The following is an 18,088-nucleotide window of genomic DNA, read 5'->3' as shown; positions in this document are numbered from 1 at the left end:
TACATAAAATAACAAACAAAATGGAGCACTGTAGTAGCTAAGTCAGGAAAGCAGATTCGGATATTTTCCTAAGTATTTAACTATGTAAAAGAGAACATATAAATAGTAAGCGCGAGCGAAGCGAGCGCGATTTTTTTTACTCGATTTATTAAGACTCAACCCGTCAGCGGGGAATCCGCGAACTTTCCAGCTTTCATTTTCTGCAGAGCTGCGGTCTTTGACATATTTTGGGGTATTTTGACTTCACAGGGCGCCTATGTTCCCGACTTTTAGGCCTTATATTTCGCCATCACTATTATTTTTATAATACCCTTGATAATACTAAGAGTTAATAAAGAGATTAACTGCGGACTCGATCGTCACCGTCGAGATGCCCATTTCGTTAGTTTGCCAATAAGTGATCTTAGTGCTTTGAAGTTCGCTCACCATCTGCTGTGACTCACAAAATTGCGCCTCTCTGAAACGTTTTGCGCCTTTGGCTTTATGAGGAACTCCGCTTTGGACTATCGGGTAGACTCATATTTTTGCATTTGGATAGCGACGTAACTTTGTCGTTCTCCGCACAACAATGTAGTTCGTCAAGGGCTAGAATCCTCCTTTTACGGCGCCCTAGTAACAGCGCCCTTATGAATGTTGGTATATGTTGGCAATGTGGTGCAACTTTCCACTTAATCTGAATTACAAATCTAGATTTTCAATAGTGGATTCATTCCCGACTCCTCTCGCCATTTTGTGATATGTGCGCGCCCACGCAACGTATAATTTTTTTGTATGGATTTTTCCACATCCTCGATTTTGGCGCCCCCTTACCATGTGGCGCCTAGAGCGGCCGCTCCACTCGCTCTACCCTTAATCCGGCCCTGACTGTGACCCCCTGGAAAATGAAACTGCTTGAAAAGTAGGTTAGGTTAGGTTAGAACTGTGACCCCCTGGAAAATGAAACTGTGCTTATGGCGTTTGAATATTATATTAAACCATATTATTGCACTTAATAATATGGCTAACAAATAGTATGGCATTGTATGATTATGGAAGGTAATGTTCGGATAAACAACCAGTATGTCATACAATTTTTATGGTAAACAAATCATTCGGGCAAATGAAATTCAGGCAAGTTAAATTCGGGCATATGAATATTATGTTAAATGACTGTCGGGCAAACAATAGACAACCCTAGTTTTTAATTATTTTTCAAAAATATTCTGCGAACATAGTACCTATACGTAATTTGGAAAATTTACAAGTGTCACAGAACTCATCCCAGTTGACTCGACTGGGGGACAAATATAACTGGTCCATTTTTTCCATGTTTCCATAGTACCTACTTTAAATATTACGAACACTATTTCTAAAACATTTTTGATTTTGTTTAGCAAATAAGGTACCAATAAACGAGCTATAAATCAAACAAGTTTGTTACTAAGTAACTAGAAAAAGGTTCGAAATTCAAGATTTCTATCGGACACGGCTTGACAGAATATATAAACAAATCTCAGTTAAATAAAACCATTGAACTCCATTTTAAACAACCTTGTAGTTTGACAATCAACAAATGACTTCAGTCTGTCGATATTACCTTGAGTGAATCCTAAAACGCGCGGCATCCATTATGGTGAGTCACAGGTTTAGTGAACATTAGATCTGGTTAAGGCCGACACAGTGAGTCAGTTATGTTCCCTAACGTAATAGGTTAACTGCAACACAACAATAAAAATGCAAGGCCGTCCAAATAACTTACATTAACGAAGAATGTTATTTTTACGGAATCCAGACGGGAACGAAACATTTTAAAATTAGTCCGGTTACCTTCATTAAAAGCGGTTGGTTATAAAAAAATAGAATTTACTACGTAGGTACCTAGTGTACCTACACTCAGAAAACATATTAGCTGAGCGTTTGTATGGAGGCGCTAAACATATCAGCTGAGCGTTTGTATGGAGGCGCTAAGCTTGTATTCACTAAATGGATGTAAATGTAGACATGGAGATCATATGATTAGAAATTACAAATTCATGACCTCTGGTTTAGAAGTTCCACATCTAGTCTCTCATCTGAGAACTTAAACTTTTTCCAAAACAACCGTCTCCTTCACCGATATTTATCTTTTTCCAGTGAAAAAACCGGCCTCATCACCCCCCAAAATGGCGGCGAAGAGTCCCCTCCTCCCGAGAAAGAGCGCGCAGACCAGGAGGACTCGGAGAAGAGGCACGCGGGCGTCCCGCACTCGGCCGAGGGGCCCAACGACGACCTGTACGCCATCCCGGTCAAGCTGCGCGCCAAGAGGGAGCCGCCTCTCCCGCCGGGGTGGGAGAAACATGAGGGTAAGACTCTCTTCTTACACTGGAACAAAAGTTTTACAGACTTTTCAGGTCGCTCTAGCTGACTTAAATACTTCCTTGAGATATCTAAAGTAATCAACCTTTTAGTCTCTCTGTGGCCAACACAGCTAAAAATGAATGTTTGAGCTCTGATACTGTTGCATCTAAAGTAATAAACATTGCCAAAATCCTCAATTCTCTGTCTAACTAAGAAAGTATAAGAGAATGAGCTTAGTCAGTTGACTATAAACTTCTCTATCTGACGAGAGACACAGTAAGTTGTGACTAAATAATGATTCTCAAGCTCAAAATTATTTCAGTATATGAGAAATCTGGATCACAGTGAATGAATGCGCACTAATAGGTCTGAATGAATGATTGAATGAATGAGTGTGTAGAGTGTAAGCGCTTGGACCAGGAGGACTCGGAGAAGAGGCACGCAGGCGTCCCGCACTCGGCCGAGGGGCCCAACGACGACCTGTACGCCATCCCGGTCAAGCTGCGCGCCAAGAGGGAGCCGCCTCTCTCGCCGGGGTGGGAGAAACATGACTGTAACATACTCAGAATTCTTTCAATATTAGGAATCGAACTTGTAGTCTTTGTGGCTAACGCAGCTAAAGAAGAAGTGAAAGAAAATTAAGAGGATGATAGGAACAAAGACTTTTATGGACTTTTCAGGTCGCTCTAGCTAACTTAGCTGGTTGCTTAGCTTCTTAACAAGACGGAGTCAATAAGATCCCAGAATTTCAAGGTCGGCGTTGCTAGAATTCTCTATACTGAATGACAAAAGATACAGTTCCTAAGGTAGGTTACGTCTAAGCTCTATAAAGATCTAGTAATATTTCAAGGCGAGAAATCTTGTCCAAAATGTGACTCTCAAAGAGACCAAGAGATCAATGTAGCAAAAGAGAATGGGAGAAAAATAATGGGAGTTTAGAGAAAGTGCGCTTGGAGCAGGAGGGCTCTGAGAAGAGGCACGGGGGCGTCCCGGCCTCGAGGGTTCATCCTTAATGTCTTTCGCCTGAGTATGTCCAAAACCGGCTAAGTGCGTGTCGGACTCGCGTTCCAAGGGATCCGTACAATAAGCACCCCACACTTCTGAAGCTTAAGACCTTTGTGCAAATTATCGATATTTTGAACAATTAAACTGACCAAACATTTGTTTCCTTTCATTCCAGACATGGATGGCCCCTACTACTGGCACATAAAAAGCGGCACAATCCAGCGAGAGATACCAAAGATGCTGCCCGTCGAAGCAAAAGAGTCCAGAATCTCCATGGTACGAGACTGCTCGCTATCAGAGGTAATCATAACTTTTAACCCTTGTTCCTTTAAAGACGTTGACATGAGTGAAAAGTACTCTAGTAGTCTCCTGTTGAAGCCAAAGAGCCCAGAATCTCCATCGTACGAGACTGTCCGCTATCGGAGGTAAGCAATAAACTATTATTATTATCATTTGTATTGTCTGTTACAAATTCTCGGGACCATGGGGTCCCGGGCATTTGGAAGGCGTGCGTGGGCCAAAGCCAACACGTAGAGGCCCCTTGTAAGTATACAATTCACGACAACCGACCTTATTATTATTATTATCCTCGTCCTGTATCTGATCTATTTTTTACCAAAATGGTTTTCGGTTTTCGAATTCTGATCTTTCAAAAAATATTGTCAATAAAATTAACTGCTTCATACATCAAACTACAATGCTGATGCTTTGACATCCCCAACTGAATACTTATTTCGCTTAGACTTCTATACCGAATCTAACTGATATGATCTTGATCCCATTTCTCATTCGAAATATGAATAGAATTCACAATATAAATTTATAATATTCGAATTTACAAAACTATAATGGTCATTAGAATCACAATTGGTACAAACTCTATAATTGTACATAATAAAAGACATCAACGCGCTTTCAGCCCAATGCCCGCACTTCATCGAAACATATTCTATCCACAGGTGAACAAGTACGACGGGGTCATGACCTCATCCGTGACCAGAAGTACCACCAGCGGGGCGCTGGCGGACCACGTGGACCAGGAGGCTGAGAGGAAACGGAAGGAGGAGATGTCATATAAGTAAGTTACAAAATAAACTATTTCTCTAATCGGAATTATTGACGAGTTACTTCAAATTTTGCTCTGTACACTGTATTCATTCCTATGTTTAAATCTTTTACATTTTTATTTAAATAAAATTGATACAAAATTTTATCTTTAAAGTGAAACGTCCATTGAAACTTTCAATTTGAAGGCTTTTTTTGAAGTATCCAATACAAAGTAGGTACCTAAGTACTTATACTTTAGTTGTTCTTATTTTCATATCAGTTTGTTTATTTTCACCATGTTAGATTTTTAATTTAAAGTAGCTTTTAAATTTTGTTAAATCCGTATTATTTATTGTAATGTTGACGTAAAAGTGCCCCTGTGGCTTACTTAATGAATAATTGTTTTTGATTTGATTTTACAGAAATTAATCCTTATGCTTATGCTTAGTTTGGGGCTAGGTTCATCTGTATAAGGTGTCCCACAATATTTATAATTTATAAAAAAAAAATCTTACGATGATGACATGTATGCAATTTGTGGAATTGAGAACTTATGATAATGCTATCGAAACCCCAATATTTACTACCTCTTAGCCACCCAATTAGCCGTGAGATTCGTTTGCGTTCCTCTTTGCATCCCTAGATTATATCAGGTAAGGCTCATAACAACAGCCGGCAGCTAAAGTCTGCGAAAAGCATGGCATTAAGTTGGCCTTTTGTACATTAAGTGTGCCGAGGTCCGTCGTCGCACCAAGGTGCTAGACGTGGGTTTCGTCATTACCAAACTAAAATGGAGTTGGGCGGGACATGTTGCTAGGCAGAGTGATGGCAGATGGACTAAAATGTTAACAGAATGGTGGCCGCTCACAGATGTAAGAAGCGCTTGGCATCCGTTGGCTCGTTGGGTGGACGACATCCGGAAAATTGCGGGCCACAACTGGATGAGACTAGCTCAGGACCGGGACAAGTGGCGTACTAGAAGAGAGGCCTATGCTCAGCAGTGGGCGATAAAGGGCTGATATGATGATGATGATGATGACATCAAGTGTGTGTTTTGTGCAATAAAGTTTAAATAAATAAAAACAAATGACAGTTTTTGTCGTCGATGTCGACTCAAGTGAAGCTCACAGTATTTTTTCATAAACTTAACTATAACTCCCATTTCCCTTCCTCAGACGGCGCAGTTTCCCAGCTCGTCCTGAGCCGGACAGCGCGCGGGCTGTCCGATTCTTCGTCCGGTCTCTGGGCTGGGTCGAGATCTCAGAGGCAGACCTCACTCCTGAACGATCCAGTCGGGCTGTAAATAAATGCATCGTGGACTTGAGTTTGGGACGAAACGATCTGCTGGACCAAGTCGGACGCTGGGGCGATGTGAGTAGCCTAGTAGCTTCTAGTCTGTCAGCTTTAGATATGTCTTGGTCTTTTTGGTGAGCTCGTGAGGTGAGGATTTCAGACGCAGATGTGAACCCAGAACGATCGAGCCGGGCCATCAACAAGTGTGTCGCCGATTTAAGTTTAGGACGAAACGATCTGCTTGACCAAGTTGGACGCTGGCGTGATGTGAGTAGCTACCGTGAGTCTGTCAGTCAGTAGGTTTATGACTTGGTCTTTTTTGGTGGGCCCAATGAGGGGAGGATCTCAGAAGCAGACCTGACTCTGAACGATCTAGTCGGGCCGTGAATAAATATATCGTGGACTTGAAGTTTGGGACGAAACAATCTGCTTGACCAAGTCGGACGCTGGGGCGATATGAGTACCTAGTTCCGCCAATAGGTTTGTAACTTGGTCTTTTTGGTGGGCCCATGAAGAGAGATATTAGAGGCTCCAGACCTTGACTCCAGAATATTGCAGATTACAGATCTCAATCTTGGGCAGAACATTTTGCTGACCAAACCGATCACTGTGGTGACATTTTTGCACTATTTTCTAATGAGGAGGCACACTGACATTTTATCCCGCCAGGCGACGCCTGTGCAAGTGTCTAGGCATGTCACTGTCATTCATATGTGTGACAGAGAAAAAACATATTATCTTTTCGCTCTCACGTATCGTATGGACTAATATGGTGGCGCCATCTGTCGTAACCTTTGAGTGTGCCACTTGCACCAAAAGTTTAATTCGCGGTTAGTGGGCTGTCATCTGTCAAATTCCATATAAAATGGTGGTTTACGGGTTAACCCTCCATTTTCTTTGGTGCAAGTGGCCCTTATTGGAGTAGGTAGGTACATATAACCTAAGCTCTGATTGATGAACCTGTTCTTGACATGATTCGCTAGCGACTTCTTTAAAAACCTCATTTTCCTTTCCAGGGCAAAGACCTGTTCATGGACTTGGACGACGGAGCCCTCAAACTCATAGACCCTGAGAGTCTGAACACTCTTCACACACAGCCCATACACACCATTCGTGTGTGGGGGGTCGGCAGAGATAACGGACGGTGAGATACTTTAGGAAACTAATCTTCCTTATTCCGGCATTCCACCGGAGTCCGCCATGGCAACTAATTCTAAGATTTGACTTATACACTGGTTTTTGCGTAAGCGGCTGTCACTTGACCTTCCAACCCAGGGAGAAACTGAGCCTTGTTGGGATTAAGTAGTCCGGTTTTCTCACGATGTTTTCCTTCATTGAAAAGCGACTAGCAAAATTTCAAATGACACTTTACAGTCAGCCAAAAAACTGGTTTACCACTTTTCGACCATATGAGTTTAAAATAGAGTCGAAAAGTGGTAAACCACTTTCTTGGTTGACCGTACCTACCTACATAAGCTCCGGAGGAAACTATGGATACCTTGGCAGCTTGGTACCCCTAATAAAGAGTCACACATAATTATATTATGCGTCATGTCTCCAGATCAGTTCATACAGTACAGGGTAGTTTCTCCTAGAAACTGTAACTTAACTGTGTAGAAACGGTCTTTACTTCGTTTACTTACACCTAAATAAAAATCAAATGAATACCTAATCTATGTTTTGAATTACCTACCACAAGTGTTTATTGAAAACGTTTTAATATTTCCATCTTTTTGTGCTTCCCTGGAAACAGTGAAAGGTAAATAGAAATAGTTGTACTGAATACATTTTACACTTTTGTAACAACCACTAACGGCTTGGCACATCCTCGCGTGAAGCCGAAAACCATAGATTGGAGCGAGATAAAGCAATGTGGCAATGGCACCTGCCATTTCCACCTATGATTGCACTCCACTTATTATCACTGGTAACCATTCACCAAGTCGCAAAATGTTGATGCATGGGATGTTTCATGTCTTTGTTGAGTGGCATTATCAGTACTGATTATACATGTAGAACTGACTAAAATTGTACCCAATCTTTTTCCAGGGACTTCGCTTACGTAGCCCGCGACCGCGCCACCCGCCGGCACATGTGCCACGTGTTCCGCTGCGAAGCGCCCGCTCGGAGCATCGCCAACGCTCTGCGGGACATCTGCAAGCGCATCATGATCGAGCGCTCCCTGCAGCCGCCGCCGCGCCCCACCGACCTGCCCGCGGCGCGGCGTCCACGCCCGCTCTCCGGTTGGTGTCTGTTCTAAAGTGTATTGACTAACCGGGAACCTGCTACAAGTAGCATTACTTCAGGACTTTGGTACTGACCTGGGAGTACGTGCCAAGTGTCCCACTGTTATGTGGCTAGCTCGGAGCATAGCCAACGTTTTACGACTGTCGAGTAGGCACGAATATTGCTTAAATTATGGGTCACAAATAAAGGAAAAAAACATGAATGCCAATTAGATGCTGGTACGTAATAGTGTGTCATCGTCCCACATGCATTTTGCAATAAGATGTCATTGTCAACTCAGAAACTTGACGATTCAAGTTGACATTATATTGAGAAATTAATGAGGTTCTTGTGCTTAACTCTACCACATCATCATCTTTACCATAATCTACCTATAAGATGGTTACTAAGCGAGCGAGGTATTGTCTCCCTGCGCTAGATTCTCCAGGGGCCTCTCTCTATTTATGTACCTCCCTTCGGTTCCTGATATGCTAATTAATAATCGTTCGTCTCTACTTCTGTCACTGCTATCTTCCGTTCAGTATCCTGGTCCTGGTGGGCAATCACGTCGGGCCGTCCTATTCGCAATATTTTTAAGTAAGCTAAGGACGCACCGATGCGATAAGGTTTATCAAACTAGTATGCCTGATCTGATCAAGTTTTACAATCAAACTATTATTTCCAGGGGCCTCATTCCCGACGCCCATGGAAGAGCCCCGCAAGACAGTCCGCGCGCGCTACCTCGGGAGCGCGGAGGTGCCCCGCGCCACTGGCATGGATGTCCTCAACGATGCGCTAGAACGCTTAGCGGCAGCTAGGGCACCGTCGGCTTGGAGACCTGTGGCAGTGGCTGTTGCTCCATCGATGATCACTATTACTGAAGAAGGGGTGAGGCTTTTGAAGTCAGTCTTTAATAACTGTATAGGAAAAACTTTATTTCCTACATCGCGTTTTCCTGATATAATGGGGTCGGGTCAGGATCAGGAGCGTCCTGACGACAATGTTGTAACGTTGTATTGAAGTCGAATTGTCTTGATTTTCTTTGGACGTTGTTTAGTAATAAAATTGTATATTAAATATTACTTGTTATGTGGCAAATTGTGTCTTGAGGGATTTAATCAAGTCTGTAGAGTTATATGAAGTCCCACATTGACTGAGTCCCACGGTAAGCTCAAGGCTCGTATTTTGGGTACCTACTCGGACAACCATACATAATTAATATAATTATACAAGCGTTTGCAAGCAACTTTGTCAAAAACAATATTATAGGTATAAGTACATACTCACAAATATGGTTGAAATAAAATCGTGTTATGCACACACGAGATACTTATTCGGTAGTAAAAATATACTTATGAGATAAAATAGCGGTTTATATACCTCTTTATACACTCTTTAAGTGTTATCACAAATGTTATCAAATATCAGTGACAAACAGAATATTTTATTATTGATTTAGTGCGCACGATCGCATATGGGCATTTTTTAAATTTGGGACACTCCAATTAGCGAAAGTTGTTAACAAAAATTAACTCACTGTCAGTTTCGTGACGACAGTTACACACTTCGAACTGATACAAATATAACTTATTAGGCAATCTCCCGCTTGTACTCCTAGAGAGGACCAAATACATCATGATGTATGTCTGACTCAATGCTTCAAAAGATTTGAATGGAACTTTTCTGCGCAGGAATCGAGCCCGATAGTGGAATGTCGCGTCCGCTACCTGTCGTTCCTCGGCATTGGGCGCGACGTGCGCCGCTGCGCGTTCATCGTACACACCGCGCAGGACATGTTCGTAGCGCACTGTTTCCACGCTGAGCCCTCGTCCGGGGCGCTGTGCAAGACTATCGAGGCTGCCTGCAAGGTAATAGCTTAATAAGTATTCGTTTTTATACCATTAGTCACTTTAATACATGAGACATTAGACGCACTGTTTTCATACTGAGCCGTCGTTTGGAGGCCTATGTGAAGCTGCTGTTAAGTGTATAAACTAATAAGGCTGCCGGTATAGGTATGTATTTCTTCTCTATATTAAATCCTCGAGCACTTGAAATTCTTGGAACCGGTCCGATTCTGCATGCCCTACAGGCGTCCACTGGTCGATATTTTGTCGCGTCGAATCGAGTCGTACATCTGAATGATCGTTAATGGACGCAGTTTCATAAGAAATGAGGAGGAGAATTAATGAGGCTCGACTGGGCGGTGGGAGAGCCTAGTGAACGCCAGGCTTTGACAATGAGGTTTTCCGGTGTTCTTTCCGAAACGCTCATCTATGGCCTGTTTTCAGCTCCGCTACCAGAAATGTTTGGACGCGCACGGCGGGGCGCCCCCGCGCTCCCCCGGGGCCGGCTCGGGCGACTCGCGGGGCTCGCTCGGACAGACGCTGAAGTCTATCGTGGGCTCCGTCATCGGCCGCCGGCCTTCTTGAACTCGGGAGACGGAAGAGGTAAACTTGACTTAAATAAAACAAACCTTCGACGACCGGTCTGGCGCAGTCGGTAGTGAACCTGCCTGCTACGCCGCGGTCCCGGGTTCGAATCCCGGTAAGGGCATTTATTTGTGTGATGAGCACAGATATTTGTTCCATGTTGAGTTGAGTCATGGATGTTTTCTATGTATATAAGTATTTATATATTATATATATATAGTTGTCTGAGTACCTGCAACACAAGCCTTCTTGAGCTTACCGTGGGACTCAGTCAATCTGTGTAAGAATGTCCTATAATATTTATTTATTTATTTATTATTTATTATATATAAACCCCTCATTGTTGAATTTGAATGTTGGCTTCAGATACTAGACGTTATCATTCGCTCCTATTCAGTGGGATCTGATGCCTGAAAGTCACACATGTGCTTCTGCGCGAGGCACCGTGGACGAGAGCCCTGCGTACCTAGCCATCGAGTTGCTATCCGGATAGATCCGTTCCGTTGCTCTGAAAATTACTTCATTAAAGCTAATTTAAACATGTAAAATCGGGTAACACGTAAAATTGTCGAAGGTAGCTCGACATGTTTCGCTCCGTAACGAGGAGCATTTTCATTGAGCACGCGCGATGCCGATGGTATCCCGACGCAGACTGCGGGCCGCAGCTCGCTGCGACCGTTGACTCGGAGCGGGGGTCGGCGGCGGCAGGGGCGGTGCGAAACTACCCTCACTTTCAGCATAATTGTCTTATGTTGGGAAGCACAACAAGCAAGCTAATTTGTATTGTGTTATGCTAAATAGGATAATTTTAATATAGAATTAGGTTAAGATTTGCTACACTATCGTATTAGGTGACTGTAATGATAGAAGTATCGTTGTTGTAAATAAATAAAAATAAATGTCTTTATGATTTTTTCTTTTGCAGATAGAGGACGCTACTCCCGACCGGGCGGACGCAGGCGCAGCGTAGCTTGCGCATTATCGGGTGCAGTTGCTTGGGTTATACTATTAACCTTCTAGTCGTATTTATGCTTTTGGGAAGCCATTGTTTCTGACATTACGTACCTAGAGGTATACCTGACTAATAGGTACATGCATTAGATATTGTAAGAAGTGTTTGATGTTAAAAAGCAGGACTGAATATTCTCGTTCGGGCGATTTCGGCTTAAATTATTAGGGTTGGTACAGCTTGACCCTGAACCGCTATATTACCACTATACAGGGTGATTCATGAGTCGTGAGCAGGAGTGAACAGGGTACTGGGGAGGGTCACGCTGAGCAACTTTCATAATGGGGCAACACTGAATTGTGATTATTTTCTTAACTATGACTTAATTGATAAGTACTTAATTGATAGCTAATTATCAATTACGTTCTAATTATGACTTAATTGATGATTAACTATCAATTAAGTCATAGTTAAGAAAAAAGAAATATCACAATTTAGTGTTGCCCCATTATGAAAGTTGCTCAGTGTGACCCTCCCCAGTACCCTGTTCACTCCTGCTCACGACTCATGAATCACCCTGTATAATGAATTTGAAGCATCTTGACATGTTATGAAATAGAAAGAATAGGGATGACGACTACATAAACAAATGGTATTCTGTTTAGTCCGTCAGTTAGATCGCCCAAAAATACTAAACACATATTTTTCGCTTTTTCTAATTAATGAAAAAATAAAGATATAGAGCATCAAAGTTCCGGAGTGGGGGCTTATGACGTCACTTCTAAGGAAAAATGTACCTAGGCGTGACGTCACACGAAACTTCAACGCACTGTACCGTCGTCATTTTTCGTTTACGAGAAAAAAGAAAAAATATGTCTAAAATTTTTTGATGATCCAACTGACGGACTAAAAATTGTTTTTTAGTCGTCTCGCCTATATCTTTGAGGACAGAAGTTTTAGTACCTATCACATCAATCTCCTTTGATTCAGTCTTTTTGTTTGTGAAATTTCTCCTAATACTACCTATATTTAAAAAAACTATAATGTCATTAATGCCCAAGCAACTGCAAGCCGCTATATGCAGCTTTACGTAGGAGGGATTCGATATTTATTTAATATTATTTTCTACGACTTTGAATCGTATTGTCATCACAGTAAGGTTCTGATTGCAGGCTTCACACAGCTTTCGTCATGACTGTATCAATATACATATCTATTAGTTTTTGTATACGGTCTGTCATTTAGAGAGTTATTGTATTTTATGCACATTTGATGTTAAATTAACCATAAATCAAAATAATCGAGTAAATAATCCAGTGGCCGAGCCGGGATTTGAACTTGGGTCTTTAGCTTACGCGGCTAACGTCTTTACCACTAGACCACCCGACCGTCTAACGTGAATATTAGACAACTTAAATACAATTTTACAACTGCTACTCAATACGCATTGACCATATTGTATGTAACAAAATAGGATATTTTACTTATATATTTTCAATCTTATCTGATAGTGTATTGTGTTTATTTATGAACAAGATTGGCCTAATTATACAAGAATACACAACTTTAGAATACACAAGTTTTTATTTTTATTTTACATAATTACATGTTTTTTACATCTTACTCGAATCGCAATTTTTAAATGTTTTTTCCCCTCAGTAGCTCGGAAACACGTGTTTTGTCCTTTAATAGCAGCGGGTAAAAACGCATTTTATCCACTAGTGGGTAAAGTAATTTGACCTTGAATAAAGTCAAATTAACTGCTTTAAAATTGCTAAAAGTAGGTGAATCTAGTAATAAAGATGATTTACCACCTGTGGAATTACTGGAAGCAGTGATAAACGCATTTTTTGCGTTGTAGTTTCCTCGCTATAGTGAGGGGAAAAGTTTTGTGTTACACTCGGGTGCAAATGTATTTTACTTCTCGTGTGTTAAAAAACTCGCAAGTTCAGGATTCTCGAACCACTCGCTTCGCTCGTGGTTCAACTATAGAATCCTTTCACTTGCTCGTTTTTCAATTCCACACTCGGCGTTAAAATACAACTTTGCCCCCTTGTATAACAAATAACTATTACTAAACGATCAATTACCTTCAGATGTGCATAAAACGGCTTGTAGTTCATTATAACATAGTGCAGTAAACAAATAAGAAGTGTTCATATTCAATAATATATACCTACTTGTTTAATGTGGGCCTAGTGAAAAAGGGTATAACTCAAATTGACTCGGTGAAAAAGGTCACAAGTCCGACATGGGACTTGTGCCCTTTTTCACCGAGTCAATTTGAGTTATACCCTTTTTCACTAGGCCCACAGAATTTATTTTATGTATATGTACAATTAATACAGTTAAAACAAATTTTATGGGCCGATTTACACGGCGCGCACTCGCATGCGAGTTCTTGCACTATGTAAATGGGCTTTTAGTCAAGTTGAGTTTTTATTAGCCCATGATAACTGCATTGATTTGCTTGTGTAAGGCCTGAGTGGACGCTCAGAGCGGAGCGTCAGGCGGGGCGGGCTCGCCGCTATGCAGCGTCGAGTTGGGACACTTGTAGGAGCTTCAATTGTTTGACGCCCCGCTCCGCTGCACGCCCAATATGAACGTGCACTCAGGACTTGCATTGTGAAAATACCACTATGAATGTCAAATTTATATGAAAGTAGGTCAGCAATTCCCGAATAGTTTGTACATTTGGATCACGTCTCCGATTTTGATAAAAAATTGGTAGGCTGATAGAGTCCATGATGCTGAGCAAGATGCACTAGGTTTCCCAAAATGTCCTATGTAGTTTGTATGAAACCTTCCTTTTTTGTTACCAGATTTCTATACATTTTCGGTAACAAAAAAAGAAAGTTTCATACAATCAACCTAGGATATTTTGGGAAACCTAGTGGATCTTGCTCAGCATCATGGACTCTATCAGCCTACCAATTATTATCCAAATCGGAGACGTGATCCAAATGTACAAACTTAACGGGAATTGCTGATGTAAAATGTCTATATTGACAGTTCCTGACTTTCCCAGCGAATTCAGTGCAGACTTATATGTTCTTAGAACCATTTGAATATTGTTTTTGACTGTATGCACTATTTCATATTATTATATTAATTACTTATTAATTTAGGATTTGACACATTCACATTGTTTTGAGGCCGGGTATCACAATATTTAATGTTAGTAACAAGGACTATAACAAATTAACTATATTAAGGATATTTAATTGTTTTTCACGATGATCTCAAATTGTTTAAATTTTGGTATATTTTACACCTTTTCGGTTCACCACTTTTTAATTATATTTTATTAAATTATCTACCTACTATATTTTACATTTTTATTTTTGACCCATACATTTTACCGCAGTTAATCTTTGAGCATTCGCTCAGATTTTATTGGCGTTGATTGTATGTAGGTACAGTACAGTCGTCACCAGATAGATATATGTATATCAAAGCAGACAAGTTGTTCAAAAATATGAATATAAGCACACTATTGCCTTGACATAAGAAGTAGAGATGCAACGGATAGTTGTTGGGCCGGATACCGGATACCGAATATTCGGCCTAACCAGCAAAATTTTACCTACCATAACTACAATTTAAGCAGGGAGCGAACATCGCTCGGAGTCCGTTTTAAGTGCAAACTTGTTTAATTATAATTAGTTCGTTCATGGCAAAATGTAAGTTTAAATATTTATTTTGAACTGTTTTTTTACATTTCATTTGTTCACCCCAAAATCATTTAATCAAAACTAACACATTCGGTATCCAGCCGGATAGTACGTCATTATCCGGCCGAATATTAAAATAAGGGCCGGATACCGGATAGTATCCAATATTCGGTGCATCTCTAATAAGAAGTTTTTAGATATTTGTGTGTTTGGATGCATAATAAATGTCTCTGATGGCGATTATACCTACTTATTGAGTTACCTGCTGTGAGATTGACTATTTCCACCAAAATAAAGCTGATGCTTAAGTCATCTCACAAGCGTTTAACCCTATTTTTTTACCTTTATAATACCTCGAACAACGTCAAAATAACCGCTAGCTACGCCTCCGCTTAACCTACCAAAGATTAGACTGGTGGTCACATTTTCAACGCTGAAGTTAAGCCAATACCGTACAAGTTACGCTTAAAGCACATTTTACTTTGAATTTGGACTGCCAGGTTTGATAGGCAGACGTTTGAGGTGTTTGTATATGCTTTAGCTCCTAATTATTACGTCCTAGTCCATAGTTCATTATTGCTTCTGTACATTTAACGCCATTTTATAATTTATAAGTTTTTTTATCTCTGTGACAAACGTCACTAGCTTCTTTAGTTAATGTAAATTAAGTAAGAATAAAGTATTAATATTGACCCTGTGGAGTTTGTAAATAATTGTAAACAATGGAATTCGTTTAGTTGTAGGGTAGATAATATTGGAGTGTTAAATGGTGTGAGTTTTTGTGACAGACTTGAGATTTTAGTTACACGGACGGTTTGCAACGCAATAAATGTATATTGTTAGTTGCGGACGCCTTTGCGAAGTCACTTCGTTCAGATCTCGATGCGTTCTCTCTGTCACTCGCTATGCGACTGCCGCACGAGGTGAAGGGAGATAGCAAATCTTTTCTCGCGACAGTGACTTTGCGAAGGCGTCGATTTCGGTCTGTCGAGCACGGTATGAACTAGTGATAAGATTCGTTTAACTATACGTTGTCCCAATACTGGACGTAGCATAGTCTAAAATTGACCCTATTTGTATAGTGAAAGATATTATTTTTGCTTAGGCTTGTACAAGTTTAAAAATTGAGTGAATTTAATTGCAAAGATAAATATTTTTGGTATGACACCGCAATGGATGTTTGTAAATTAAAATTAAGGGTCTTTTTTGTAGAAATTTTTTAACTGGGCACTACAAAACATAATCTGAAACCTCATAATAACAAGGGTGTTGAAAACACATTGAGCTTTTTACAATTATATTTCTACACGATATTTAGCGTTCCTAATTAAAATTGTAGTAAAAATGAATAGCGAACGCACCCTAATAGTATCCCAAATTTAGGCGCCATTTTGATCAAACTTGAATTCAAGATGGCGGCTCAAGCATTGTTAGCTTTTGGCGAATTAAATGACTAGTTTTTGTTTTTGATAGTGAATATGGAGATGAATGTTTATCGTATTGAGCGTACTGGGACCCACAAGTTTTCGAATTAACTCCGAAACGAGTTCCAAAGTTAAGATGACATGAAGGGTAAAATAATAAAGTAATAATAATAGTGTTTTTGTGTCTGTAACACTACAACAAATAAGATACTCTATATAACGTGGGATGGGAAATGGCCTTTGGGTAAGTACCAGTCATAAATCGGTCGATTAGACTGGTCCCACAGCGAGCTATCGGTTATAAAAACGAACAAAATACTCTCCCGTGCAAATAAAAGGATATTGATAGCTCACCGCTGGGCGAGTAACTATAAACATCGCCGTGTCTCTTTTATTTACGCGGGAGTGATTATCTTTTGTTCGTTTTTATAGTAGATAGCTCATAGCTTACTAGCTCGCGGTGGGACCAGTGCCTTAACTACCTATATTTGGTTGTTTTGCTGTGTTAGAGTGCAACATTACACAACGCAAAAAACACCGACAACAAGCCTATGTATCTACTAGTAGACGAATGGCTCGCAACAGAATACGAATAGGCTTATATGCATTTACACCAAAAGAGCATAAATAGCCATATTTCTGGAGTACCTAAACCAGGAGATGCGATCATAGGAACAAGGTAGTTTAAATTTAAAACTGTCTAGTTTCACCATATCAGTTAATGAGGGTTTACTAAATCGACATTTATATGATTGGTGGATTTTGAAGTTTGCTATCAGAAAGTCGTGACGCCTCACTAGCGCCACCTGGCGAAAATATATGATCCAGTAAATCCTCGTTATGACTTGAGGCAAGACTTGTTGGACTACAGTTTTTATTATTTCGGCATTCTATCATACTTGTTCGATGGTTGACTACAAGTAGTCAACATTTTAATTGTTATACGGTTTTTAATGTTGAAACATATTGGGCGACATCTGAAAGGCCATTTCCCATCCAAAATTAGAATAAGACGTTCGGGTTAGAAATCACAAACTAGCTTCAAAATATATTTCAAATATTAGGATCAGTGTCGCTTTTCACTTTATATAACAGGTAACACTGAGCTGTTCTTACTATACGTAAAATAGTGTTAATCACACTTTAAAATAAGTAATTAAAATTATTTATACAGATATAAATCGATATTTAAGTCCGAGAGGAGACCTTTCGCTCGGTTGTTTAGATGCAATAGATGTGAAGCTTCGACTGCCTTTTACCAGATGAAGTATATGTCAATATTTTCTATAAATTGTAAACGTTTATATGTAGTTATTTAGATAGGAGCGTTTCTTTTTTGCCATTTTTTTATTTTGATATTTTTTTGAATTTTAGGTCTTTTATACTCAGAATTACGAGCACTTTCTATCTCAATAGGAGACAAAAAGTGTCCCAGAATTGGTATACATTTTCTCATTTACCCATACACACATGGGAAATGGTAACAAAATAAGAAAAAATCGTATGGGACGATTTTTTTACTTGTCAGGATTGAAAAAGATTCTGAGTAGAAATAACATAAAATTTATCGAAAATATCACTTTAAAAAAAGTGGAAAAAAAAGAAATGCTCATAGCTTGAGATCCCATTTAGCTCACCGTTGGAAGATGGGAATAATGTTATATACTGTCATCGCTTCAACAGCTTAAAAGCCTTCAACTGTGGCTTTTAATGAATACTTTT

At 40.2% G+C, this 18,088-nt stretch overlaps 1 protein-coding gene across 5 annotated transcripts in view; it reads left to right on the top strand.

Annotated features, from left to right (window-relative positions):
• The window catches only part of LOC125235825 (protein Fe65 homolog), a 123,390-nt gene extending 111,773 nt beyond the window's left edge, over positions 1-11,617 (top strand). For 4 of the 5 annotated variants that reach the window (XM_048142415.1, XM_048142417.1, XM_048142418.1 and 1 more), the window contains exons 5-15: positions 2,113-2,321; positions 3,497-3,621; positions 4,281-4,399; positions 5,544-5,739; positions 6,678-6,805; positions 7,415-7,420; positions 7,711-7,904; positions 8,573-8,775; positions 9,579-9,755; positions 10,179-10,337; positions 11,245-11,617. In XM_048142415.1, the coding sequence (XP_047998372.1) occupies positions 2,113-2,321; positions 3,497-3,621; positions 4,281-4,399; positions 5,544-5,739; positions 6,678-6,805; positions 7,415-7,420; positions 7,711-7,904; positions 8,573-8,775; positions 9,579-9,755; positions 10,179-10,319 (1,498 nt within the window). In that variant the 3' untranslated portion in view covers positions 10,320-10,337; positions 11,245-11,617. The remainder of the gene's footprint in view (positions 1-2,112; positions 2,322-3,496; positions 3,622-4,280; positions 4,400-5,543; positions 5,740-6,677; positions 6,806-7,414; positions 7,421-7,710; positions 7,905-8,572; positions 8,776-9,578; positions 9,756-10,178; positions 10,338-11,244) is intronic. The other variant, XM_048142416.1, reaches the window with a different exon arrangement.
• The last annotated feature ends 6,471 nt before the right edge of the window (positions 11,618-18,088 follow it).

Source organism: Leguminivora glycinivorella, chromosome 18, assembly GCF_023078275.1.
Source record: "Leguminivora glycinivorella isolate SPB_JAAS2020 chromosome 18, LegGlyc_1.1, whole genome shotgun sequence".
Taxonomy (NCBI): Eukaryota; Metazoa; Arthropoda; class Insecta; order Lepidoptera; family Tortricidae; genus Leguminivora; species Leguminivora glycinivorella.
Note: the sequence above shows the minus strand (reverse complement) of the source record. Positions and strands in the feature narration are given on the sequence as shown.